Source organism: Myotis daubentonii, chromosome 1 (genome assembly GCF_963259705.1).
Source record: "Myotis daubentonii chromosome 1, mMyoDau2.1, whole genome shotgun sequence".
Taxonomy (NCBI): Eukaryota; Metazoa; Chordata; class Mammalia; order Chiroptera; family Vespertilionidae; genus Myotis; species Myotis daubentonii.
Window position 1 is genome coordinate 37574341 of NC_081840.1, and position 26101 is coordinate 37600441.

At 42.7% G+C, this 26101-nt stretch overlaps 1 protein-coding gene and 1 pseudogene across 2 annotated transcripts in view; one reads left to right on the top strand and one right to left on the bottom strand.

Moving 5' to 3' along the window:
- Nucleotides 1-1940: 1940 nt before the first annotated feature.
- On the bottom strand, nt 1941-8222 carry LOC132231415 (large ribosomal subunit protein bL19m-like; annotated as a pseudogene).
- The window catches only part of GCH1 (GTP cyclohydrolase 1), a 39118-nt gene continuing 21123 nt past the window's right edge, over nt 8107-26101 (top strand). The window contains exon 1 of one of the 2 annotated variants that reach the window (XM_059695566.1): nt 8107-8560. In XM_059695566.1, coding sequence (XP_059551549.1) covers nt 8221-8560 — 340 coding nt within the window. In that variant the 5' untranslated portion in view covers nt 8107-8220. The remainder of the gene's footprint in view (nt 8561-26101) is intronic. The other variant, XM_059695575.1, reaches the window with a different exon arrangement.

Consider the following 26101-nt stretch of genomic DNA (forward strand, 5'->3'; position numbering starts at 1 on the left):
CTTCCTCTCTGTGAAAAATCAATAAAATATATATTAAAAAAAATAAACTAGGTTGTCAGTATATTTGTTATTTATTTATTTTTACATATTTCTCTTTTTATTTTTTTTAATTAAATCTTTATTGTTCAGATTATTACATTTGTTCCTCTTTTTTCCCCCATAACTCCCCTCCACCCAGTTCCCACCCCACCCTCCGCCCTCACTCCCCACCCACTGTCCTCATCCATAGGTGCACGATTTTTGTTCAGTCTCTTTCCCCATCCCCCACACACCTTCCCCCCCACCCCCCGCCCCAAGAATAGTCAGTCCATTCCCTTTCTATGCCCCTGATTCTATTATAATCACCAGTTCATTCTGTTCATCAGATTATTTATTCACTTGATTTTTAGATTCACTTGTTGATAGATGTGTATTTGTGGTTCATAATTTGTATCTTTACCTTTTTCTTCTTCTTCCTCTTCTTAAAGGATACCTTTCAGCATTTCATATAATCCTGGTTTGGTGGTGATGAAGTCCTTTAGCTTTTTCTTATCTGTGAAGCTCTTTATCTGACCTTCAATTCTGAATGATAGCTTTGCTGGATAAAGTAATCTTGGTTGTAGGTTCTTGCTATTCATCACTTTGAATATTTCTTGCCACTCCCTTCTGGCCTGCAAAGTTTCTGTTGAGAAATCAGCTGACAGTCGTATGGGTATTCCCTTGTAGGTAACTGACTTTCTTTCTCTTGCTGCTTTTAAGATTCTCTCTTTGTCTTTTGCTCTTGGCATTTTAATTATGATGTGTCTTGGTGTGGTCCTCTTTGGATTCCTTTTGTTTGGGGTTCTCTGTGCTTCCTGGACTTGGAAGTCTATTTCTTTCACCAGGTAGGGGAAGTTTTCTGTCATTATTTCTTCAAATAGGTTTTCAATATCTTGCTCTCTCTCTTCTTCTGGCACCCCTATAATTCTGATGTTGGTACACTAAAGCTGTCCCAGAGGCTCCTTACACTATCTTCGTATTTTTGGATTCTTTTTTCATTTTGCTTTTCTGGTTGGGTGTTTTTTGCTTCTTCGTATTTCAAATCGTTGACTTGATTCTTGTGATCCTCTACTCTGCTGTTGGGAGTCTGTGTAATATCCTCTATTTCAGTCCGTGTATGCTTAATTTCTAGTTGGTCCTTTATCATAACATCAAGGGTCTGACTAGATTTCTTGAGGATCTCACTACATTTATTGGCGGTCTCACCAGTCTTTTCAAGGGTCTTACTAAATTTATCGGTGGCTTCTAAAAAGTTCTTGAAAAACCTTAAAAGTGTGGTTTTGAACTCTATATCCAGTAGTTTGCTTTCCTTCATTTCTGTCATTTGTGTCCTGTTTCTTTGTCTCCGCATTTTTTATGCTTCCCTGTGTTGATAAAGTGGTTTTCTGTGCTAAGTGTCCTCTAGGGCCCAGTGGTTCAGCCTCCCCAATTACCTGAGGAGGACACTCTTGGTGCACTTCCTTGTGGTCTTTGTGCACAGTCTTGTTGTAATTAAGCCTTGATTGTTGTAGTTATCACTGGGAGAGAATGACCTCCAGGCTAATTGGCTGTGAGAGTCAGCTGTGTCTGCAGTGGGAGAACTTCTCTGCTGGTGACACCCCTCCGGGACAAGACTTGCTAGAATGGAGCTTTGGTGCTCACTGAGTCTGCTCCCTGAGTGTGTCCTTTAAAGGTCTGAGGAGCTGCAAACTGGATGGTCCCACTCTGACCACTGGGCACACTCGTTCCTGGATCTCTAGGGAGGTCTATTTCTCTTTTTAAAGTAATAAACTGATGTGCTATTTTTAAGAACAATACTCATAAAATAAGGAATGCTTAGTTGATTTAGTGGCTATGTCCTTATGCAGGAAATTAAAATGGTCTCTAAAAAAATCCTCTGAGAGTCAGTATATCCTCTGCAAGTAGCTAAATTCATTTTCAGATCAGGACATTTTCGATGCTTCAGTTTCATCCCATATTGCAGTATCATATTCCCTCATCATATAAACTCAAGCCATGGCTGGCTCCACTTCTGAGCTTCTTTCATTTGCACTTTCTTCAGTTAAATAAAGATCAAATCTGATTCCTTTAATATTAAACTGTGGATATTCCCAGCATTTGGACCAGGGCTTAGGCTTCATTTTTACTTCCAACTGATTGACAGGAACTTCTTGGCTCGATTCTTGTACTATTGGCTTCATATTAATATCAAAAGTGCTGTGTCCAGGAAGGGCATCTTGCAAGCATAGCAAGCTGTCACCCAGTCAGTTTTCTAATTTGACCTCTTGGATCTCCTGGGTTCTAGGATTCTAAAGTTCAAAGCAAACCTCGACACTTTGTCCTTCAATAGTATTCCTAAGGATGAAAGCAGCGCCCAGGGCTTTTCCTGATCTCTGGATCTCCAGGAACTGACTGGTTTTCCCATTTGCATATGGGTTGTAATAACAAAAGAATGCTTCCAACATAGAACTCTGGAAGGTGGAGTACTTTTCTCATTCCTTAACATTTCTTTCTGTTTGAAATTTTGGAAAATTTGTTCTTCCTCTTGGAGGAATGAATTCAGAACTCAAGAACCTGGTTTCCCGGTGTGGGAGGTGGCACTTGTCCACGATGACTGGTTTTGGAGGCAGCTGGAACACGCTAGGCTGGGGAGATCCAGCGCTTTGCTGCTGGCCTGGCCCGCGGGCAGTGGGGGCAGCCTGGCCCTGAGCCCCTTCCGTGTTTCTGCTACCAAGCCTCACTCCACTTACTGTCGGTGTATTTATTATTTAGTTGTGAGCGCTCTTTATTTAGTCTAGATCCTAATCTGTATCCGGTATATGACTTGCAAATATTTTCTCCTATTGTGTGGGCTGCCTTATTCCTTTTGTGATAGTATCCTTTGAAGCACAAACGTTTTTAATTTTGGTGAAGTCTAATTTATCTATTTTTTTTTTCTTTTGTTGCTTCCATTTTTGGTTTTATTCTAAGAAATCCAATTGCCTAATCCAAGGTCATGAAGATGTATGCCTGTTTTCTTCTAAAGCTTATAATTTTTGCTCTTACATTTAGGTTTTTGATCTGTTTAATTTTTGTATGTGGTGTGAGATAGAGATTCAACTTCTTTCTTTTCCATGTAGGTATCCAATTGTTCTAGTCCCATTTATTGAAAAGAGTTTTCTTTATCCCATTGAATTGTCTTGGCACCCTTGTTGTAAATCAATTGAATATAAAGGCTTATTTCTGGTAGAGAAATATGCTAATATTATATCTTGACTGTATCTTCTCATTTGTTGAGTTTTCTACCTCAGGAACCCTAATTATTCTTATGCTAGGTCATCTTTGTCTTCTCTAATAGCTTTCATCTTCCTTTTACTGTACATTCATTTTTGTGCCTTACTGCCTATCAGTAATTGAATTTTCAATAGTACCTATTTTATACATGGCTCTAATTGATTCCATAATAAAAAGGATCCTCAATTTATTTCCTTAGATCTCTAACTCCTTTTGCAATTCTATTATTTTATTATCTTGTTTTTTTTCATATTGAATTCATGTTTTTATTAAGTTGTTCTGTAGCAGAAAGCATTTGTGAGGAATTTTCTTTGGTTCCATGAGCTTTTAGTTTCTTCTCAGTTGCATTCTTTGTCTTTACAACTTCTACATGCTGTAGTATTCTCCCCACCTTGTTTTGCTTAGTTTTATTTGGCTGTTGTATGTTTGCACAGTTGCCAGGCTGTTTCTCTGCCTTCTGTCCATGCCTAATATTCTTGAGGGTCACTTCTCTGTGTTTTCCAGTATAGTGGACGTCCATTTGTTTTTCTGGCTCTGCTACAGCTTGTGGCTTGAGGAGTTTATATCTCTTCTTCTGTGAGGAATTGAGAAGGTGGGACAGCATATTCCACGGAGAGTATACTCTCCATCAGCACCTTTCTTATTAGCATCCTCTCCTTCTTCTGAGATGGTATTAAACATCCTCTACCAGTGACATGCGACTATTTGGGGCACATCTATTCTTCCTTTGCAAGGAGTCTTTGGATAGTTTCCTCAACTCAGTGTGGAGCCCTTGCGCCTTCCCTTCCCTCTCAGAGAGTAAGCTCAGTGTTCACATTCTTTCATTTTCTCTCTAAAAGTTCTTCCATTCCACCTCAGCCAGAAGAGAAGAAAGGGCCTCCATTTGGTTTGCTGCCTTTGGGGGACTTAGTGAGACATCTAAGGATTCCATTGACTCCACAGTCCTGTTTCCGGAAGTTAAGAGTGGGATAAGGATATTTTTATTGTGTACCTTTCCACCTTGACCCAGAATCTCTTCCTAAGTTTGAATTTAAAATATACAACTGTTGGGTTCTGACCCCAGCAGGTCCAGGGGTCCCCAAAGGTGTGGACGGAGTCGGCGAAGAAGGGAGGACACGGAGGCAGCGTTCAGTTGATCAGCAGCCTAGCCAGGTTCTCTAGCCAGGATCTCCAGCCAAGTTCTGTCTAGGTTCTCTTGCCATGTTCTCTCACTAGGTCCTCCATCCAGGTTCTGTCGCCAGGTTCTGTCCAGGTTCTCCTGCCATGTTCTCTCGCTAGGTTCTCCAGCCAGGTTCTCCAGCCAGGTTCTGTGTCTATTGTCCTGTTACATCTGTATTTATACCAGTTGATTTTTTTTAAAAAAATATATTTTATTGATTTTTTACAGAGAGGAAGGGAGAGAGACAGAGAGCTAGAAACATCAATGAGAGAGAAACATCAATCAGCTGCCTCCTGCACATCCCCCACTGGGGATGTGCCCGCAACCCAGGTACATGCCCCTGACCGGAATCGAACCTGGGACCCCTCAGTCCGCAGGCTGACGCTCTATCCACTGAGCCAAACCGGTTTTGGCTATACCAGTTGATTTTAATCCTATCCATTCTATTCCAAAGGTTAGGGCGTTTGTTATCTCCATTCCAAGGTCACTACAGTTCTGTTAAGCTACAAGGAAGTAACTAAAGGAGATTATCCTAAGTAAAGATTATGTAGCTTAATCGTGATTGTAGTTGAAGTGATTAATTACCCGCCTGGCACGTAGTTAAGGGGTTTTATTCCCTTCCTAGTCCTGTTAATCCCTAACTCCAGGAAAAAATCCCCACCTGGGGAAACAACCTTTCTTGGAGAGGTGACGTTGGTTAAAACACATAGCGCTAAGAAGGGGAGCAAACATACTAAGAACAGTATGCCATATACCCCAGGTCCCTTGAAACATAAGCTGTGCAGATGTTTCTTCCCTGCAGCGACTGTGTCAAGCAGCAAGGGTGGACCGGCTTCTGGCAAATTCTCCCATTTTTATTTTTTAAATGACATCTCGTGTAAATCAGTGGTCACCTCTCGGATTGGGTTGTTTAAGACTCGGAAGAAGACTTGTTTGTGACTTTGCCAACAGGTCAGTCCAAGGCTTAACCCTATATCGGCTCCCCACATACAACCTCCATCAAGTGCACTGAAAGAAATTTGCTTTTATTTCCCAATTACCACTTTCCAGTGCCTAATGTTAGTTTACCTGTTATCCTTGACAAGTGACTCTATATCTCTGCAATATTCAATCTTTGATGTTGTGTGCCTCACTCACCTATTTTCCTGTTCTGTTACTACCCTAGAAATGGAAGAATTAAAAAAAAAATTGCCGAAACCTGTTTGGCTCAGTGGATAGAGCGTCGGCCTGCGGACTGAAAGGTCCCAGGTTCGATTCTGGTCAAGGGCATGTACCTTGGTTGCGGGCATATCCCCAGTAGGAGATGTGCAGGAGGCAGCTGATTGATGTTTCTAACTTTATCTCTCTCCCTTCCTCTCTGTAAAAAATCAATAAAATATATTTTTTAAAAAAATCCTTGTTTTTTTGGTAGAAAACAACTCCCAGGTTGGGTCAAAGGTAAAAACGGGTCATGGTACTGCTTTAGAAACAGATGTCACAATTCCTGGCTGCAAATGCTTATGGCTTTACTGTTGAACATTATATGCTAATAGGTTCTGTAAAATATACCCTTCATCTTTTAGTTTCTCCCTCCTTTTTCTCTTCTACTTATAGCCACCCAACTACCTACATTTCATTGTCAAACTGTTTATTAATGTTGGCAATTTTAAAGCTTCCTTATATTACCTTTGGGTATTTAGCTAGAAGGCACTGCCTCCATTTTACATGTAAATATGTTCTAGAACAAATCCAGAGAATTTGTAATAATTGGTAACAAATATGCTGATGCCTCAGTGGCAGTGTTTATAAGAAAATGTTAATGTTTAGGGTAAAAATGCCACTAGAAATTGTCTTTGGGGAATATGATATTAATGTTTACAGATGTTTTTTATTTATTTATTTTTTAAAATATATTTCATTGATTTTTTACAGAGAGGAAGGGAGAGGTATAGAGAGCCAGAAACATCAATGAGAGAGAAACATTGATCAGCTGCCTCCTGCACGCCCCCCACTGGGGATGTGCCCGCAACCAAGGTACATGCCCTTGACTGGAATCAAACCCGGGACCCTTGAGTCCGCAGGCCGATGCTCTATCCGCTGAGCCAAACCGGTTCTGGCTTACAGATGTTTTTTAAAAGAAGGCAAAAGATTCACACACACACACACACACACACACACACACACCCTTAATGAAAATATCTCCATCAAGTCCCTCCATTTTTTAGGTACCTCACTTGGTATCTGTTTTCATTTGTTAAATATAAGGACAGTAGGCAGTGCAGTTAAAGGGAAAAAATGTTGCAGGACCTTGCCAAAGGGGATAAAAACTTTACAAAATATATTTTAGGAGAGTGATAAAGAAACTCTCCAAAGGATGTTCATATTTCTTGATTTATGTAATTTGGTATTTAATGTATATAGAAATTTAGTATCTATCTTTTAAAAACCCACTGACATGAATATATATTTTTTTATTTTAGATTAAGGATGCCTAGGAGGCCAATTTCCATATTCCTTTCCTGAATGTTTAGAACAGCTATTCCTGTCCTGGTTTATCTGATATTAAGCCTTTTAATACTGTTTATATGTCAGAAAACCAGCATTAGAAACTCTCTGGAGCAAATCATAAGATAATTTTATAATGTTTTAAATTATGAAATAATCCCTCTAGTGAGAGAAAAAGTCACTTTCTAAATCTTAAAACAGCTCTAGCTGGTTTGGCTCAGTGTATAGAGCTCTGGCCTGCGGACCCAAGGGTCCCGGATTTGATTCTGGTCAGGGGCACATGCATGTGTTGCGGGCTTGATCTCCAGTGTGGGGCGTGCAGGAGAGAGCCAATCAATGATTCTCTCTCATTATTGATGTTTCCATCTCTCTCCCTCTCTCTTTTCTTCTCTGAAATCAATAAAAATATTTAAAAAATCTTAAAACAGTCAAAATAGATGTCATTGGTTAAGAATCCAACTGATCAATAATAACATTTCACAATTTGTATCAACGTCAGGGGAAAGGAGCTTGCTTCGTTTGCAAATCAGTTTCTCTAGGGTCAAAGTTCTCCCGGTCAAATGCATCAGCCCAGACTTAGAGAGTCGCTTGGTGTAACGGAGCTCGGAAACCGAGCAGAGGGTGCGCGGCACATATTGCAAACTATCGCGTGCAAGAGTTTCAAGTCATACTATTCTCTTGCCCTGAAAGCATAAGCGATGGTTTCCTTACCCACAGTCTGACCCAGTCTCTTCCCCCACGAGGCCACCTGTTTGCTCATCTTTCCCAGGGCGAGGGGAGCGGAGCGCTTCGGATGCGGAATCCTCTTTACCCTAAAAAAAGAGGGCAGACCCGGCCGCCGCTCCGCGCCCGCCCCCGCCCAGGCTCCAGCTCCGGGCACCTGCCTCCTTCAGATTCCCTTCGCCTCGCAACTGCTCCGGGAGCCCGGCCCGCGACTCTCGGGCGGAATGGCTCCCGCGCGGGCTCGCAGTCCCGCCCCAGCCCCCCGGCCGCACCGAGGCGCGCCCCTCCGAGCCCTCTGCACGCCGAGGGCTGCACCGACCCCTCCCGGACCCCGGGCCCAGACCGCCGGGCCGGGTGCGGGGCGAGGGGCGGGGCGAGGGCCGTGACGCAAGGCGGCTCCCGCCAATGAGGACGCCCCGCGGCGCCGGCCGAGCCGCTAGCTAGCCCATAAAAAGGAGCCCGGGGCTGCTCCCCTCGCATTGCCACCGGCGCGTCGCCTACCTGCGTCCGCCTCCTCCAGCCACAGCCCGTCGCCCGCGGCCTCCGGCGAAGTTTGGTCGCAGCTCCTGAGCGTCCCGAGGACCATGGAGAAGGGCCCGGTGCGAGCGCCGGCGAAGCCGCGGGACGCGGGGTGCAGCAATGGGTGCCTGGAGGGGGAGCCGCGGCGCGGGCCGCCCAGCCGACCCGCCGAGAAGTCGCCGCGTCCCGAGACCAAGAGCGCCCAGCCGACGGACGGCTGGAAGGGCGACCGGCCCCGCAGCGAGGAGGATAACGAGCTGAACCTCCCCAACCTGGCCGCCGCCTACTCGTCCATCCTGCGCTCGCTGGGCGAAGACCCGCAGCGGCAGGGGCTGCTCAAGACGCCCTGGAGGGCGGCCACGGCCATGCAGTTCTTCACCAAGGGCTACCAGGAGACCATCTCAGGTCGGTGAGCCCGCCGGGCGGGGGGTGCGGGGAGAGCGCGGGCTCCGGGAAGTCCAGGGTTGCCTCACTCTTGGCAGCGGGAGCCCGGGGCTGTCACCGTCCGAGCCCCGCCCGCGGCCCTGGCCCGGCTCCCCAAGGCCAGGGCCGTGCGTGGGACGCACTAGGGCGCTCTGGAGGGGGCAGCGGCCTCCCCACTTGCAGCCGCCCTCGAGGGTGCCCCACGATCCCGCCACGCAGCCCTAGGTTGGCCAGACCCGAGTTGCCCGGGGCGGGATGCTGGAGGCGCGCTGGACCCGGGTGAGGACCGCTGGGCGCTGTGGAAGCGAGGGCTTCCTAGGTCGGGGCTCCTCGGAGGTCTCATTTTTGGTAGGTCGGGGGGGTGGGGTGGGGTGGGGGGAGCCGTGACTTCGTGTGCGGGGGGAGGAGCGGAAGGGGGGTGCTCGGGGTGAGCCTGCACCGCAAACTCGGGGACCTGCACTCTCACTGACTTGCCAGGCACCGGGTCTTCGGAAAGTTGTAATTCTCTTTGGTCCGCACCAAGTTCACTCTGGCTCAGGACTCTTCCAGAATTTGGTACAGTTCTGGGCACAGGCTGCCTGGAGTTTGAGATGTGAGGTTTCTGGGGCTTGTTTGCTACTTAAACCTTCTCCCTCCATTTTCCTAGAAAGCAATAAAGTGACTCTGGGAGTCAGGGATGTTTGCTGAACTCTGGGACACGGAGTTGAATCCTTCTGTCACCTGCTCCCAGCCTCCCCACACCTCCCTCCCTCCCTCCCTCCCTCCCTCCCTCCCTCCCTCCCCCCCCCTCCTCCCTCCCCCCTCCCCCCCCTCCCCAGAAAGCCAGGTTGGCCCAGAGATGTCACTTAGGGTCAGCCTTTCACCCAGGACAAGAAAAAGCAGGGGGATGGCGGGAGGAGAGGGAGTGGGAAATGACTGAGGACTTTGCTGCCTATTTGCTGGGTGAGTGGTGTTGGTCTGAGAGAGGGGGAGGGAGGGAGGGAGAGAGAGAGAGAGAGAAAGCTTCTGACATACACCTGGGACTAAAGGGTATTCTGTAGTTCACATCTTTGGTGCCTCATGGTGACATTTATTTCTTTGGCCTAAGAAGCCTTCTGCCTTAACAACCTCTCAGAGTAACCGTGCTGCTTTGCCACTGTTACTTCCCTGCTGGAGTATCTATCTGGCAACTGCCTGAACAGATCCTGGGAAGAAGAAAGTTATTTTTGTCCAGTGTTCCACACCCCAAAGGAAGGGTGACAAATCAGAGTGAGAGGAGGGTGGGGCGCCAAAAGGAAATGATATTATATCCTAAAGCCAAGAAATGTGTCCAAGTTCACATTTTTATCCCTTTACAGTAAGAGTTTAGAGCTTTGAACGTAGAACTTCAAAATGCAAAGACTGAAGAATAACCATTCCTTATTTCATGAACATGCTACCCTTTGGTGAAATCCCACGACATAATAAAGAAACATCTTTATGAATGAGACTTGCTGTAGGCACTGCCTCCTGTGGGCACTGACAGCCCTCTCCTCCCTGCACTGGCCAGGCTTGGGGAATCTTGCCCCAACAGGATTCACAGGAGAGAGGGGATTCTGACCCCCAGACAGGCCCCAGAATTTACCTAAGGTGGCTCACAAAGTTTTCCTAAGAAATCGTTAGCAGAAGTTTGTCTCATGAACCATAGGACTAATGATTCCAAAGGACACTTCATTCTACGTTAGAAAACTGCTCTAGTCAAATGTTACTTTATTATTTAAAAAGTCTATGGACCTAGAGACAGAAAGCAGATTGGGGGTTGCCAGGGCCTGGGGAGGAGGGCGGAAGGGGTATGAGTTTTCGTTTGGGGTGTTAAACGTTCTGGGACTAGAGAGTGGTGATGGTTGCACAGCATGCGAAAGCGGTGATGGATGCAATACCACTGAATTGTACACTTTAAGTGGTTAAAATGATGGATTGTATTTACCACATCTACCACAATGAAAAGTCCACAGACTATGTAAGAATTACTAATAGCCATTAACTGAATACTTTTTATGCTATACGTGCTTTTTGTTGGTAGTCTTGGTTGATGCTCAGTTTTGAGGTAGCACTGTTCTTTTACACCCCTGCCAGGGAAACTGAGGCAGAGAAGTTGGCAGCTTCATGTAGAGCTGGTGATTGAATCCAGGCAGCCTAAAGGCAGAACTCGTAGCCACTTTCTCCTGTTGCCACTTAGAGATGTATCAGAGATGTTTATTATCTACTAAGTATTTCAAACTGTGAATTGTGACCTAATAGTTGTATCACCAGCATTAAAAAAAAAGGCGGGGGGGTGGGTTAGAATGGAGAAGATCAGTTTATCACACGTAGGAAGGGTAGATGTTTTGAGGAACTTTTGTGTAGATTTTATAGGTCTGACTTTTTCTGGTGTGTACTGGCCCCGGATGTAAAATGTATTTCTTATTGTGGATTGTGATCAAAAGTTTGAAAGACACTAGAGGGTCACACTTAAGGATTTAATATCAATTTCTTAGAGGTACATAGTTAAAAAGAAGATGGAGAGGAGATGAGGATGAGGATGATGCTGAGCTTAAAGAGATAAACCTGAAATGGTGGTGGTCGAAGACTTGCACCACCCTGGGTGGGAGAGAGAAGGAAGGATACTTAAGTCTGTAGAAAATATAGAAGAGAGTAACACAGAACACAATCCTGCCCAATCCCTAATTTTAATTTCTTTAGAAGAGAGCATATGCCAAATGACACATAGATTGTTTTGGATAGAAACAAAGTTCTTTTCTATGATTATAAACCAGATACTTTATATCTTTGTATATTAATTCTGATTAATAGTGCTGATGTAAGTGTTGTAAAATATAAAAAAAGTTGTTACATTACATCCTCAAAATTACTATTTTTTTCAGTTCCTCCTGAGTGGATTGATGCTAACTTCTCGTGTCCTGGGGCATTTGTCATTTCTCTCTGCACTGCAGCTTTTCTTCAAAGGTGCCTGGTACACCTTTCCCTTACTTCCCAATGTGCCTTATCATGGGTGTATTCAACTCTCCTGGTTACTGTTCAACTCTGGCTGCAGCTTGTAGGCTGGGACGGAGGGAGGGCTGGAGAGACACTGTCACCTCTCCCAAAAACTGGCTATCCTTTGAATCTACCATCTTGACTTAGTACCAGCTCATCTTTTTTTTTTTTTTTTTGAGAATTTTTATGAGCTTATTTGAGTCAAACTGATGGCAATTGCTGGGAAGCAAAGTCTTCAGTGAACCTAAAAACTGCTCCAGAGGTTGACAGTTTTGCAGCTTATTTTATACATAAGAATCAAAGGAAGAGATGTAAGGAGGGTTACGTGAGCCCTAGCAGGTTTGGCTCAATGGATAGAGCGTCAGCCTGCAGACTGAAGGGTCTCAGGTTCAATTCTGGCCAAGGGCACATGCCTGGGTTGCAAGCTCGATCCCCAGTAGGGGGCGTGTAGGAGGCAGCTAATCAATGATTCTCTCTCATCATTGATGTTTCTCCCTCTCCCTTCCTTTCTAAAATCAATAAAATATATTTAAAAAGAGGGTTATGTGAAGTCCAGAAATTTGATACTGCATTAAGTTATTGGAGTTATAGGGAAAGAAATAATCTACCATTGGTCATAGATTAAGGGGGTAGGAAAAATCAAAGTGAGGAAACCTCTGGGATTGGATAGAAAGTAAAATGGAGAGACATATACTTCTTTTACATTGGTGGGTACAATATAGAAAATAATTAACATGGACAGCACATAGAGATGGTATCCTGGGGTCAAGGTAACAATGAGGGATTCTCTGGTCTTATGCTCTCGAGCTGTGGGTGTGCCCTGAGGGGTCTGGAAAAGATTGCTCTGACATTTCAAAGGTATATTATCTTAGATGCAAAAAGACAATAGAGGCTGACGATGACCGACTTTTAGTTAGGAATATTTATGTTCAGACCATCCTATGTGGTTGCTTTCAGTCTCTGAGTTTGTAAGGCCCACTGTGCAGGCCACCTTTGAGCCTGTCAGATTTAGTATGTGGCCCCCTTGTCATCTGCACTTTTAGCTTTTGGTCATAAATCAGTCTGAAGGCTGCATGAATGACCATCCTCTTAGTTGGATAATGTCCCATGGTGTTAGGAAGGCTCATTCCCAGAAAGTTTTACTGTTGTCATCTGTTTTGCTGAAATGGTGGACCTTTGGAGATGGGGCAAGACTGCAACCTTGGATGGAAGTCAAGGCTGAATTTTTCTCAAAAGGGAAAGGCAGGTAAATGGGAGGCAGTCATGGACCAACTCACCCTACTCTATGGCTGTTCCATCTCAGTTTAACCAACCTTTCACCTACTGATTTTAGTAGCCATTGGTGATTGTCGAGATTCAATACTGATTAGAAGTTACAAAATAATGACTTTTGGTTCTTTAATTATTTCTGAATTTATTAACTGGAGTTCTATAAGGAAGGTATATGGGAACTCTTTAGGCTTTCTTTGCAACTATTTGGTAAGTTTAAAAGTATTTTTTTTAACATATTTTATTGGATTTTTTTACAGAGAGGAAGGGAGAGGGATAGAGAGTTAGAAACATCGATGAGAGAGAAACATCGATCGATCAGCTGCCTCCTGCACACTCCCCACTGGGGATGTGCCTGCAACCAAGGTACATGCCCTTGACTGAAATTGAACCTGGGACCCCTCAGTCCGCAGGCCGATGCTCTATCCACTGAGCCAAACCAGCTAGGGCAAGTTTAAAAGTATTTAAGATAAAACTTAAAATAGATAAGATTTTTAATTTCTTTTTTAAAAAATATATTTTTATTGATTTCAGAAAGGAAGGGAGAGGAAGAGAAAGATAGAAACATCAATGATGAGAGGGGATCATTGATTGGCTGCCTCCTGCACGTTGGACCGAGCCCTGCAACCCAGGCATGTGCCCTTGACCGGAATCCGCAGGCCGATGGTCTATCCACTGAGCCAAACTGGCTAGGGCATATTTTTAATTTCTTTAATACTAATTCTATAGCAAAGATCTACCTAATTTAGACTCAATCTAGAAGCCATTAAAGAAAATTATTGTAACTTTCACTATATAAAAGCTAAAAATTTTCACACATCGAATATCAACACAAATGAAGTCAAATGACAAATTGGGAAGTAATATTTCTATTCATATTGTAGACAACAGGATGATAACAAGAGATGCTATAAATTAGTGTGAAAGGCCAAAAACACCATGGAAAAATTGACAAGACAGGTAAACAGACAGTTCATAAGAAAGTAAATATGAATGACTGAAACACATGGAAAGATGCCTGGCCTCACCCTCAAAAAGACATGCACACAGGATCCCCTCACCCCAAAGCTTTTCCTTTTTTCGATTGTTAAAGGTCTAGAAATTTGATAATGCAGTAAGCTATTGGAGTTATCGGGAAACAAAGATTTCTGTTGAGAGTGTAACTATCCTTAGGGAGGATAATTTGGTAACATCTATACTGATGTGTATTTCCTACTGCTGAGTGAGTTTCCTTCCACGTCCCGCGTGGAGTAGGGTACGGTATCTGAAAGAGGAGCCGCACAACAAATGAGAGAAAAAGACACGAGATAATTTTGCAATATTGGGGGACCAGGCAGGCAAGTCCAACTCAAGGAGAGAGACTTCCACCGATGCTCTGGCCGCTCCAACCTTTTATTTGGTCTGGGGTAGCCCTAGGGTAAGGAGGTCTGTCTTGGGTAGCCCTAGGGTAAGGAGGTTTGTCTGGGGTAGCCCTAGGGTAAGGAGGTCTGTCTGGGGTAGCCCTAGGGTAAGGAGGTCTGTCTGGGGTAGCCCTAGGGTAGCCCTAGAGGTTTCAATGACACACAGACTAGGTCATAGCATGACCCTCAGGCAATTTACATGATTAAAGGTGGGGAGGTTGCTTCAGCTACCATTATCTAGATTAACTGGGTCGTACACAGCCCTGACCTTTGCTAGGGCTTCAAGGTTACTAACTTTTGGGGGTCTCTGTCTGTACTCAGCTAGTGAAGACAATAAATAGACTCCGGCACCTACTTGAACATCCTGCCTCTGGGAATTTATCTTGTGTAGATACTTGCATACATGAAATGATCTATGCTCAAGGTTAGTTACTGCAGCCTTGAATGGAACCTAAATGTATAGTCTTGGAGTGACTAAATGGTGCAGAGCTATACATATTTTGTAGGAAAGAGGTGGGGGAGGGGGAGAGGTGGACAAAAAATGTTCATATTGGCCTTAAGAACTGTTACATGTTACTAGGGATGCGAACTGGGCAGATGGCAGACAAGAATAGAAGCAAGACTTCACTGTATTTTCAGTTTTTGGTTTTTGAAGTATATGCATGCATTTTCAAATAGATAAATTAAAAGTATTGTGACAAAGTTGCTTCAAATCTAGGAATAAAAGAAATACAATCTTCCTAATGATGAGTCAGCAAAAAAATCTGGTTACTGAAAATCTTTCCCCCCAAATTAGAGAAAAATAGTTAGATATGTATTTTTGCAAGGTTGGTCTTCATTGTAATCTTTATTGCATAGAGAAGGAGCCTGATTTGAATGTGGCCTTGTTACTTAACTATCTGTATAGTTACTAGCATATCTCTAAACTTAATTGTCCTCTTTCCCTTTTTGTAAAGTTGGTAATACCTGCTTTGCCTGGGATCTTATAAAGAATAAGAAGGTATATAAAAAAAGCACTGATGCTTAATATATTCCTTCCTTTATCGTGAGGAAGAACTGTGGGATTGGACTAATTGGAAAGTGTGTTAAGAATGTAGGACACTTTGGAGCCCTGAGCCACCAGGTAAAAAGTCCAGTTACTCTGAGGGTGCCATACTGTGAGGAAGCTCTACCACATGGAGAGGCCACATGTGTGTGTTCTGCCTACTTGCTGTAGCTGAGGTTCCACCCAACAGTTAGCATCAAGCACTAGACATGAGAGTAAAGGTTCCTCAAAGTGATTCCAGCCCACAGCTGACTGGTCACCCCAATGAGGCCCCAAACATTGTGGAGTACAGACCAGGCATATCCTCCATTCCCTGTCTGAATTCCTGACGTACAGAATCCAAGGACATAATAAAATAGTTGTATACCACTACATTCTGGGGTGTTTTGTTATGCACCAAAAGCACCTAGGCAGATTTTGAAATAAGGTGGTTGGAATTTGCCTGTGTGCAGAGGAAAAGGGGTGACTTAAACAGGCCAAGAGAGGGCATGATGGTTTAAGGCTAGAGATTTAAATTTGTGAATTATCAGAAGAAAGCTGACAGTGAGGTTAGGAGAGTGCCTGAGCTCCTTAAACAAGTGGGAGGAGATAGGTGGCCTACACTTCAGGAGTTGTCTGCATTCAGGTGGGAAGAAGAGAGAGAAGTGGCAGAGATGGCCCTAACAGGAGGTATTAGACTCAGGAGATTCAAGAGTGTAGGCACTGGGAAAAATGGTTTTCCCAATTATAGGAGCAAGGAACAAAAGGAAGAGGTCATGAGACATAGACTTGAGCCCGAAAGCCTGGCTTCAGATCCTGTTACTTACCAGCTATGCCTCAATTGCCTCATCTGTAAAATTGGGCTGTTAATAGTACTCATCCAATGCAGCTGGTGTGGCTCAGTGGTTGGGCACTGACCTATGAACCAGGAGATAACAGTTTGATTCCCAGTCAGGGCAGGTGCCCAGGTTGCAGGCTGGATCCCCTGTAGGGTGCATGTGGGAGGCAGTTGATCAATGATTCTCATCTTTGATGTTTCTACCTGTCTCTCCTTCTCCCTTTCTCTCTGAAATCTATTAAAAAAATAGTACTCATACACTTTATAGGATTATTGCGAGGATTAAATTAGTTCATACACATGAAGTGCTAAGAGAAATGCCCAGCATATATGAAGTGCTATCAACATTTGTACATGTTATCAGTGAGGAGTTTCAATAGCTTAATGTGCTCACAAATCAGATTGTAGGCCTTCAGCAAGTAATTTGACAAATTATAGGAAACAAAAATGTTTGAAGTACTTTTTCCTGATTGTCAGGATCAAGTGAGTTTTCCCTTGGTGTGCATCGAGGTGGTGACATGCTGGGTGCTGGTGAATGAAAGTCTTAGGTGTCAAAGGGAAGCGCATGGGGACCAAGCCCCTGGGAAGGCAGGTCAGGTTGTACACATGTGACCTCATGTGGTCCTGCAGTCAACTTGGAGTTCATATGCACCTTAAAGAGGTGGAACTGAGGAGGCTCAGGTAAAGTCACTTGTGAGAGGTCACAGCGGGAATGCAAATGTGTGTGACTATAGCATTCGTGTTCCAAATGACATCGTGCCCCCTCAGGCTTTCATGCCTATGTTAGAATTTCATACGAAGACCCAATTAATATGTGAGAATCGTAAGACATAGGAATTCTGCTTTTCTTCCTGAATTCTAGCAAAGAAAAGCCAAGTAGGTTAAGTTTAGAGACATTTCTTCGTATCCTGATTTAAGGATATTTCACAAAGTTTTTGATCAGGGGAATTCATGAATAAAAAAATTTAACTAAATTACATTCAATTGTAAGGTAGAGTAATAACTAACAAACCTCTCCCACACTTACTCTTTTGAAGGAGATGTTTGAAAACCAAAATTTTATATATTTTGTCTAAGCACATTTAGTTATGTTGTGGTCATTTATAGTTTATAAATGCAAGTCTGTTTTAATGGTTTTACTGTTTGGAAACTTTTCAGCTCTGTTTTATTTTTTTATTTTATTTTTTTAAAATATATTTTATTGAGTTTTTACAGAGAGAAAAGGCGAGAGATAGAGAGTTAGAAACATCGATGAGAGAGAAACATCGACCAGATGCCTCCTGCACACTCCCCACTGGGGATGTGCCCGCAACCAAGGTACATGCCCTTGACCTGAATCGAACCTGAGACCTTTCAGTCTGCAGGCCAACGCTCTATTCACTGAGCCAAACCGGTTTCGGCCAGCTCTGTTTTAAATATGTGTTTTTAGGGCTTGCACTTTTAAAAATTGCAGTTATAAATTCTTAATATTTCCTTTCATTTAAAGTAATTTTAGCCGAAACCGGTTTGGCTGAGTGGATAGAGCGTCGGCCTGTGGACTGAAGGGTCCCGGGTTCGATTCCGGTCAAGGGCATGTACCTGGGTTGCGGGCACATCCCCGGTGGGAGATGTGCAGGAGGCAGCTGATCGATGTTTCTCGCTCATCGATGTTTCTAACTCTCTCTCTCCCTTCCTCTCTGTAAAAAATCAATAAAATGTATTTAAAAAAAAAATAAAGTAATTTTAGCCCAACTGGAGTCACTCAATGGTTGAGCGTCCACCCAGGTACCAGGAGGTCACAGTTTGATTCCTGGTCAGGGCACATTCCCAGGTTGTCTGCTCCACCCCCAGTGGGGGTCGTGCAGGAGGCAGTTGATCAATGATTCTCTGTCATCATTGATGTTTCTATCTCTCTCTCCTCCCTTACTCTCTGAAATTAATAAAAATATATTTAAAAATAATTTTAAAAAATAAAGTAATTTTATCTGTAACTACAGTGATATATACATTTCAGAGCTACACATTTATTTTAACTCCTTTTTGAACAATTAGGCAAAAATAATACAACATAATTATGTTCCATCTGGGCTAACATCTGAATTGTGATCCCTGCTATATATTTGCAACTGTGTTGAAGTGCATATAGTTGAATGTTGTATATTCTTTTTGTTTGTTTGCTTTTTATCGTGGTAAATGCACATAAGAGAAAACTTACTATTTTAAGTATGTGGTTTATTAGCATTAAGTATATTCACATTTTTGTGCAACCATCACCACTATCCATCTCCAGAATGGTTCATCATCCCAAACCGAAACTCATTAACCAACTAACTCCTTATTCCCCTTTCCTTTGAGCCCTTGGTAACCACTATTCTATTTTTTGTATTCATTTGACTGTTCTAGGTACTTCATATGAGTGAAAACATGCCATATTTGTCCTTCATGACTGGCTTATTTCACTTAGCATAATGACTTCCAAGTTTATCATGAACATCATATTGAAGTTAGAAGAGTCCTGTTTTGTCCTGGTTGAGGCAGTAACTCACCCTGTAGAATGTTGTATATTCTTACACTTACATCTATTGTATTTTCATTTCCTTATTTTAAGAAATCCTTAGAACTGAAGATGTACTGTGTGTGTATTTATCAAACAGCAGCTATATGAATGACCCTGTGCCAGTTGTTAAAGGGGAAGCAAAACTTGTTGGCCAGGTCTTGGCCCCCAAGGAGCCCATGGTCTGTGCTAGCAGCGAATGGAAGTCTCTGGCAGAGAGACTTGAAACGACGGTTGACTATGGGGAAGGTAGTTTTTGAACTGAAGGCAGAAGGAAATTTTTTTAAAAACAGAAATAGTCCATGTTGACTTAGAGAAGATTTTGCCTAACTGTTCTGGAATAAAAAGAAGACACTAATATTCAGAGTTGTCTGTACCATGAAGTTAAAATCAATGGAGGTTGCTTCCCGAGTATCTTTAGACTGTCTTATCTTCTCTTGTTTTGACTCCTAATCTCCTCTCCCCTGAAGGACAGTAACTTCTCGGCTGTCTGCCTTGCCTCCTAGCTTATTCTGCTCCAATCCTTAGTGCCAGTGCGATTTTACTAAAATTGAATAGGTCTGTTCCTTCTGAAAACACTGGACTGATTTTCCCTTGTCTTTCCTCACCATGGCTGAGAGGCGATATGATGTGCCAGCCTCTTGCCTGCATTTGCTTCCTAATCTTCCATCACCATCTCCTCACCAGGGCAGTTTAGTATTTTAGTTTAGTGCATAGTGTGTCTTGAAAAACCACTCTGCCTCATCCCCCACGCTGGAGACTGAAGCACAAGGCCTACACGGGGCTTGTTCTTCTGCAATATTTAGCCTTTATTATTTACTCTCTTCTTCTAATCTTCCTTTTCTATCTTTTTTAGTTTGGGTTGCTAACCTTGAGGGAATCCTCCCTTCCCCCCCAGTTTATCAACAGCTATTGCCTCTCTAGAGTTCTGTGAATAAGCAACCAGGGTTAGGTGAGGAAACTGGCCCTTGCTGAGTTCTGGGTTGAATATTGTGGATGCACTTTGCCAAGAGTACATGGCTCTTGCTGTGAGGCATGATGTGCTTTCTGTACAGACATTTGTTTTTATTTGTTCTAAGTAGGAATCAGTGCCCCGTTCAACAGAGGCCATTGCCAAACGTTCCAAACAAGGCATTTCTCCCTAAAATAGCTTAAAACACAATGATACCTATTGTACAGTTTATGCACTTGTGGGAAGATGTTCATGAGCAGTGCTGAAGGCCCTGAGTGCTGGAGTTCTGCTGAGAGGTCGTAAACTCAGCAGGACCTCGCTGAACTCCAGATTCAAGGTAGAGCTGCTATAGATCATACATCTCTAACTGACCTCCCCTTCAAAATAAGAGTGCTCCTGTTAATGCACAGGTAACCATGGAGGTGCACCACCCTGAATGCCCACCAGAAACAATTTGCCTTTCAGGCACAAGGAGTAGTTAGCTGACAGCCTCCAGGCTTTGCCTCAGTGGAAGCCATGCTTATCGGTGCTGCTTTGTCTTTCACTTTAATGCCCATCTCTTTCTTTCTATTCCCCCTTCACCACAGTACGTGGAACTTCTTGAGGGTGGGGTCTAAAGACTCATCCTGGTATATTGGGAAGAGCAGCTAGTCTGGATGCGTCACAGCATCCTCACTAACTAGTTTATTTATGTCTCTAGGCCAGTCACTTGAAGACTTTTATGGATCTGGTCTACAGGGAGCGGGGGTTGGACTAGGACAGTGATGGTGAACCTTTTGAGCTCGGCATGTTAGCATTTTGAAAAACCCTGACTTAACTCTGGTGCCGTGTCACATATAGAAATTTTTTGATATTTGCAACCATAGTAAAACAAAGGCTTATATTTTTGATATTTATTTTATATATTTAAATGCCATTTAACAGAAAAATCAACCAAAAAAATGAGTTCGCGTGTCACCTCTGACACACGTGTCATAGGTTCGCCATCACTGGACTAGGAGTTGAATTGTCATGCTGAGATCTCTGTAGTATGGGTTTGCTGGCCACTATTGTCTCATTGCTCACACTGTAGACTTTCAGCAGCTGACAGGTGAGGTCCTAGCAAGGACTTCAGACTTTTTTCCTTGTTACAAGCACTGCTTTCCTTTGAAACATTCAAGCCACTCAAATAGTTTCTATGGTAACAAGCCTCTTGTTTTTCTTATGAGGCAGATTTTTGAAAAGGTTCTTCATTTGTATGCCCTCTCGGGTCTGTGGTCTTCTAACCTGTAGCCCTTTTGATTAGACAAAGCCTTTATTTAAAGACTTTCCCTCAGGAATATTGTAGACACATCGACCAGAAGAACAAGCAGTTGCTTGTCCTACTAGCATGTAAGGTTTTATTTTTATTTTTTAGCATGTAAAGTTTTAATGTATTAATAAGGCCACCATATCAACTGAAAGAGGAATTGTTGGATTAGTTGGTAGAACAGTCATACCAAGAAAATGAATATTCTTTGTTAGGAAATGACATTTAATTTCACGGTTACTTTTTATTATGTAAAGTTCTCAAACACAAAAATAGACAAAATTGAATAATGGACAGCTATATACCTACTACTTAGATTCAAAATTAACATTTTGTCATATTGGCATGTTCTATTCTTTTACTGAGAGCAAATCAGAAACATGTATTTAGAGGTAAAATGTCACCCTAGAAAGTATTTTTTTTTTCTTAACCACTTAATGATTAGTAAAATTAAGTATTAATTCCTTCAAATCATTTCATACCTAATCTGTATTCAGACTTCCCCAGTTGTCCCATATGTCTTTTAGTTATGATTTGTTCAAACCAGGACCCACTCGAGACCCATACATTTGCATTTGATTGTTAGGTTTAATCTAGAAGAGTTCCTTCGATCTTCCCCTCCTCCCTCCCTACATGACACTGATTGTCGGTTGTGCTTTAAGATGATCCACCTGTGGGATTTGTCTGATTGTTTTCTTCTTGTTCCCATTTAACTTGTTTCTCTCTTCCTCATATTCCTGGAAACTGGAAATTAGGTCTAAAGACTTAATTAAATTCAGGGGAAACATTTTTAGCAGGAATGCTGTTTTCTTCATGCAGTATCACAACCAGGAGAAAGAAAATGTTTGAATGTGAAGATTAAAAGACTCTAGTTGGTTTGAGAAATGATTTTTGACCAGTTTCCTAGGATAAGCTTCTAAAGAGAAGTCCTTTTAAAAACACACACAGCCCTTTTATTAGTTTAAAGATTTAATGGGGTTCCTTTTTCCCTTGAAACTGTTCCAGTTTTTAAAAAGTAAAGGTCAAAGTAGCATTACATGACTGAAGTTGTCCTCTTATAAACCCAATAAATGGTTGATAAAACAGTATTTTGTGAGTGATGCTCAGCAACTCTGGGCTCTAGCAGCTGCTGGTATCAGGCTGCTCTTTCTATCTGCTCTCCCGGGCCCCCTCTTCTCTTAACCTCCATGTTGATAACTCATTTTACTTTGTTTTAACAAATCAGGTTTCCTCTCTCCATTTCCTTTGCTGTTATTGACTTTAGACCTTATCACCTCATGGCGGACCGTGACCTGACATAACTCCAGGTTTCCTCCCTCTGAGCCCTCCCCTTCAGTCCATGCTTCTGGTAGGTCAGGTTCAGACTTCTGGTGGCGGCTGTGATCGAGGTTCTGATCTGGAAGACAGAGGACAGGGGTCAAAATTCAGCTCTTGCACTAACTAGTTGGCTCTTCCTCAGCAGAACTTAATGTTTCCAAACAGAGCATCACCTGTGAAATGGGAACGGTGGCTGTTTTAGCTAACGCAGAGTGTGGCAGGGCTTGAGAGAGGTCATGAGCTAAAGGTAACATTTAATTTGAAAAATGCTCTGAAAAAGAAGGGAATCTAGTTTCTGCCTGATGTTGTGTCCCACTGTTGTATTTTATCTTATATGGTGCCTCCTTCCTCTCCTCCTATTCATCCTTGAGGCCTGCGTCAAATCTTTATCTTCAGTGAAACCACATTGTTTCTTCCAGCCCATACTTTTTCCTTTATATAAATGATTGCTGCAAAATAAAAAATAAAAAAACCCAAACACTGGCTGCCACCAGGCCTCTGGTCTATACTTATGCCATTGCTTAGTGTGTGGCCCTCCTCCCCACCTTGGTTATTCACAATTACTAGCATAGAAACGGTTGCAAAGAAGGGGCTACAACTTCTTATGTGAGGCCCTCCCTTCACTTTTCACGGTTCCTTTCTGCTGCCTGCTCTAGGTAAAGCTGGCTGCAGCTTCTTCCTCATGTCTTCCCTCTTGTCACCCCTCCCCCCCAACCTGTCTCTGTTCTAGGCCTTCTTTTTTCAGTTGGTGGGCAGACATCACAGTATTCCGCAGGAATTGTCACCCTCTGACTTGGTGACTGTAGTGAGGGTTTACGGTGAGGTACTATATTGCCCACTGTTTGGCCTTGCTAAACAGCCAATTAGGGCCAGTAGGGGTCCATTTTCAACCCTCATTCTCTCTCACTCCTCAAGAACCTATGCTCCCAGGCTGACTGGTCATCAGAATCGCTTGTGGTGTTTGTTTGTATTTTTTAACAGCCATAGTCCAGGGTTCACCCCCACACCTAGAGAATTTCTCAGGGTGGCTCTGGAAGCTGTATTTTCCAAAGCTCTATGATTAGCCATATTTGGGAGCCACTGTTCTAAAAGATGATCTCTTCTCCCTTAATCATTGTCACTAATGATGGTAGCTTGCACACCCTGTTGGTACTTATTCATCAGGTAGAATTACAGATGGTTCCATAACATTAATCTCTGTGAAGTCTCATGGCATATGTGAATGTGGGCTGATAAGGGCTGAGCCCACTAAAGGCTTTTGAAGCAAATGCATAGGTATCAGATTGGTGTGTCTTTCTTTAGAACTGCTGTGAACCAGACCTTGTTACCACCATCTGTTTGTAAATTTCGTTTTCAGCTTAACAGCTGGATTGTGAAAGATACATGGAATTATCCAACTAAAAAACTAAATTTGGCAAGTGTACATCTTCCTTTTTTTTTTTTTTAACTCTGGATAACTTTGAAAGTTAATAATATGCATAATTGGCAGCCTTCAGTTTTATCAATGAACAAATCTGAATAGTTTAGAACAGGTGCTTTTCCCTACCTTAGTTCAGAAAGCCGCTAACCATTACTATGCACATCTCAAAGGCTGACCAGTGGGTAACTGTTGATACTTGGTATTGATTTCTAACACCTTGAGTTCTGCAAGCCAGGAACCTGGGAGTTCTGTTAAACTCCTTTCCAAACCATTCAGTTACCTTGAGAACCTCCTAGCCCAGGTCATAGTCTGCAGAAAGTTCAAATGAGGACTCGGGTCTCTGAACTCTCTTAATTTATTGCTATACTTTACCATTCTACTTGCACCGTTGTGCTTGTGGTTCCCTAAGAGCCAGTTAAGTAATTGTGTCTGGGGAGAGAGGTTATAAGTGCTTTCCTTTTTTCATTTCGGTATTTCATTTTCTTATAAACGACAAAGAACATTACTACTATAGTCAGGAAAAAAGTCTTATTTAATAAATATAACTTCATATGCAAAAACTTGCCCCCACCAATAGATGTCATGTTGATGATGAGACCAGCTGAGGAGATGGGAGTAGCTCACCAGTCTTATACATGCATATCACTACTATTTTGAAGACACTTGGCACATTTATTTCAATAGTCTGAGATACATATTTTTTTCAGCTTTATTGAGATATAATGGACATGCAGCCTTGTTTAAGTTTAAGGTGTATGATGTCTTGATTTGATACACTTACATATTGCAAAATGATTACCACCATAGCATTAGCTAACACCTCCATCACATTACATACTTATTTCTTTTTTGTGGTGAAAACATTTCAGATCTACTCTCTTTGCAACTTTCAGGTATGTAATACAGTATTGTTAACTATAATAAAAAAGCAGTGCATTAAATTCCCAGAAGTTATTCATCTTCTAACTTGAAGTTTGTATTCTCTGACCACCTTCTCCCCATCTCCCCCACCCTCCCAGCCCCTTGTAACCACCACTCTACTCTGTTTCTATGAGTTTGGCTTTTTTTAGATTCTACATGTAAGTGATATCATACAGTCTTTCTTTGTCTGGCTTATTTCACTTCCAGGTTCATCCATGTTGTCTTACCTACATTTTAATGATTTAAAAGCAACCTGGGGATTTATCTGCCAAGGATGACAGGAATGAGTTTCCAAAATAACCAAACGTTTACCTTCCTTGCCACGCAGTGGACCTTTCCCGCTGACAAACGTGCAGTGTATGAAGTTCATGGAGCTGGTCAAAGCTGTGCTGCAGGCCGTCCGCGCCGGCAGATGGTGGTCTGAACTCATCTTCGTTTCTGCCTTACGTTAGTCGGAATGTTTGGGTTCGTGCTTATTTTGGCCAAGCTTTAGCAATGTGAGCTTTGTCTTAAACGCAAAAAGCTGCGAGTGCTGGAAGTGGTGACAAGAGGTAAACCCTCATGATGGGAATGAAAGCAGAGAGAGTGATTTTCTTCCCTCTTTAATTTGTTTGAACATTGCAGTTGCTCTTACTCGTAGGACACATTTTTCTAAAAGGGAGGTAGGAAGCAAAAAATGTTAACACCATGGCAGGGCAGAAGCCTTTGCTTTACTTGCAGACTGTCCTTTAGGGAGGCATCTGCAGGAGCTTGCATGAAAAGGCTGCGTCTCTCCTGTGACATCTTCCTCCAGCCCCAGGCCTTCTATGCAAAGGTAATCCAGGTTTCTTGCTTTTTTCCCCCCAGAAAAAAACCCTCCAAAACACCAGCTTGTGTATGAACACTTCAATTAAAGCTTTTCTTATTAATTAAATGTCTCAAATATGCAAGCAAAAGTATAAAGAACTAGTTTAATCAACATTCATTTAGTTTTAGCAAATATTAATAATTGCTTTTAAAAATACAGATCCTGTTACCCTCCCTCTGCATAGTTAACCACTATCTTGAAATTGGTCTCTAGCTCTCATGCATAGTTTAATATTTTTATTTTTTTAAATGTTTTATTGATTTTTTTACAGAGAGGAGGGGAGAAGGATAGAGAGTGAGAAACATCGATCAGCTGCCTCCTGCATACTCCCCACTGGGGATGTGCCCGCAACCAAGGTACATGCCCTTGACCGGAACCGAACCTGGGACCCTTCAGCCCGCAGGCCAACGCTCTATCCACTGAGCCAAACTGGTCAGGGCTAATATTTTTATTTTATGTGTATGCCCACCAACAACATGTAGTATTGTTTCTACTTCATTTAAATAGATCATAACTTAAACATCTGTGACTGCTTCTGATACTTGCTCTTTGCATTGGACATTGTTTCCAGAAATTATAAATGCAGCTCAGATTGCTCGCAGTCACTGCTGGTTCATATTTTATTGTTTGACTCTACCCAAACTGTGTAATCATTTTTTTCCGATGCACATTTAAAGACCTAATATTTGCTATTATCAATAATACTGAAGGAAGAATTCT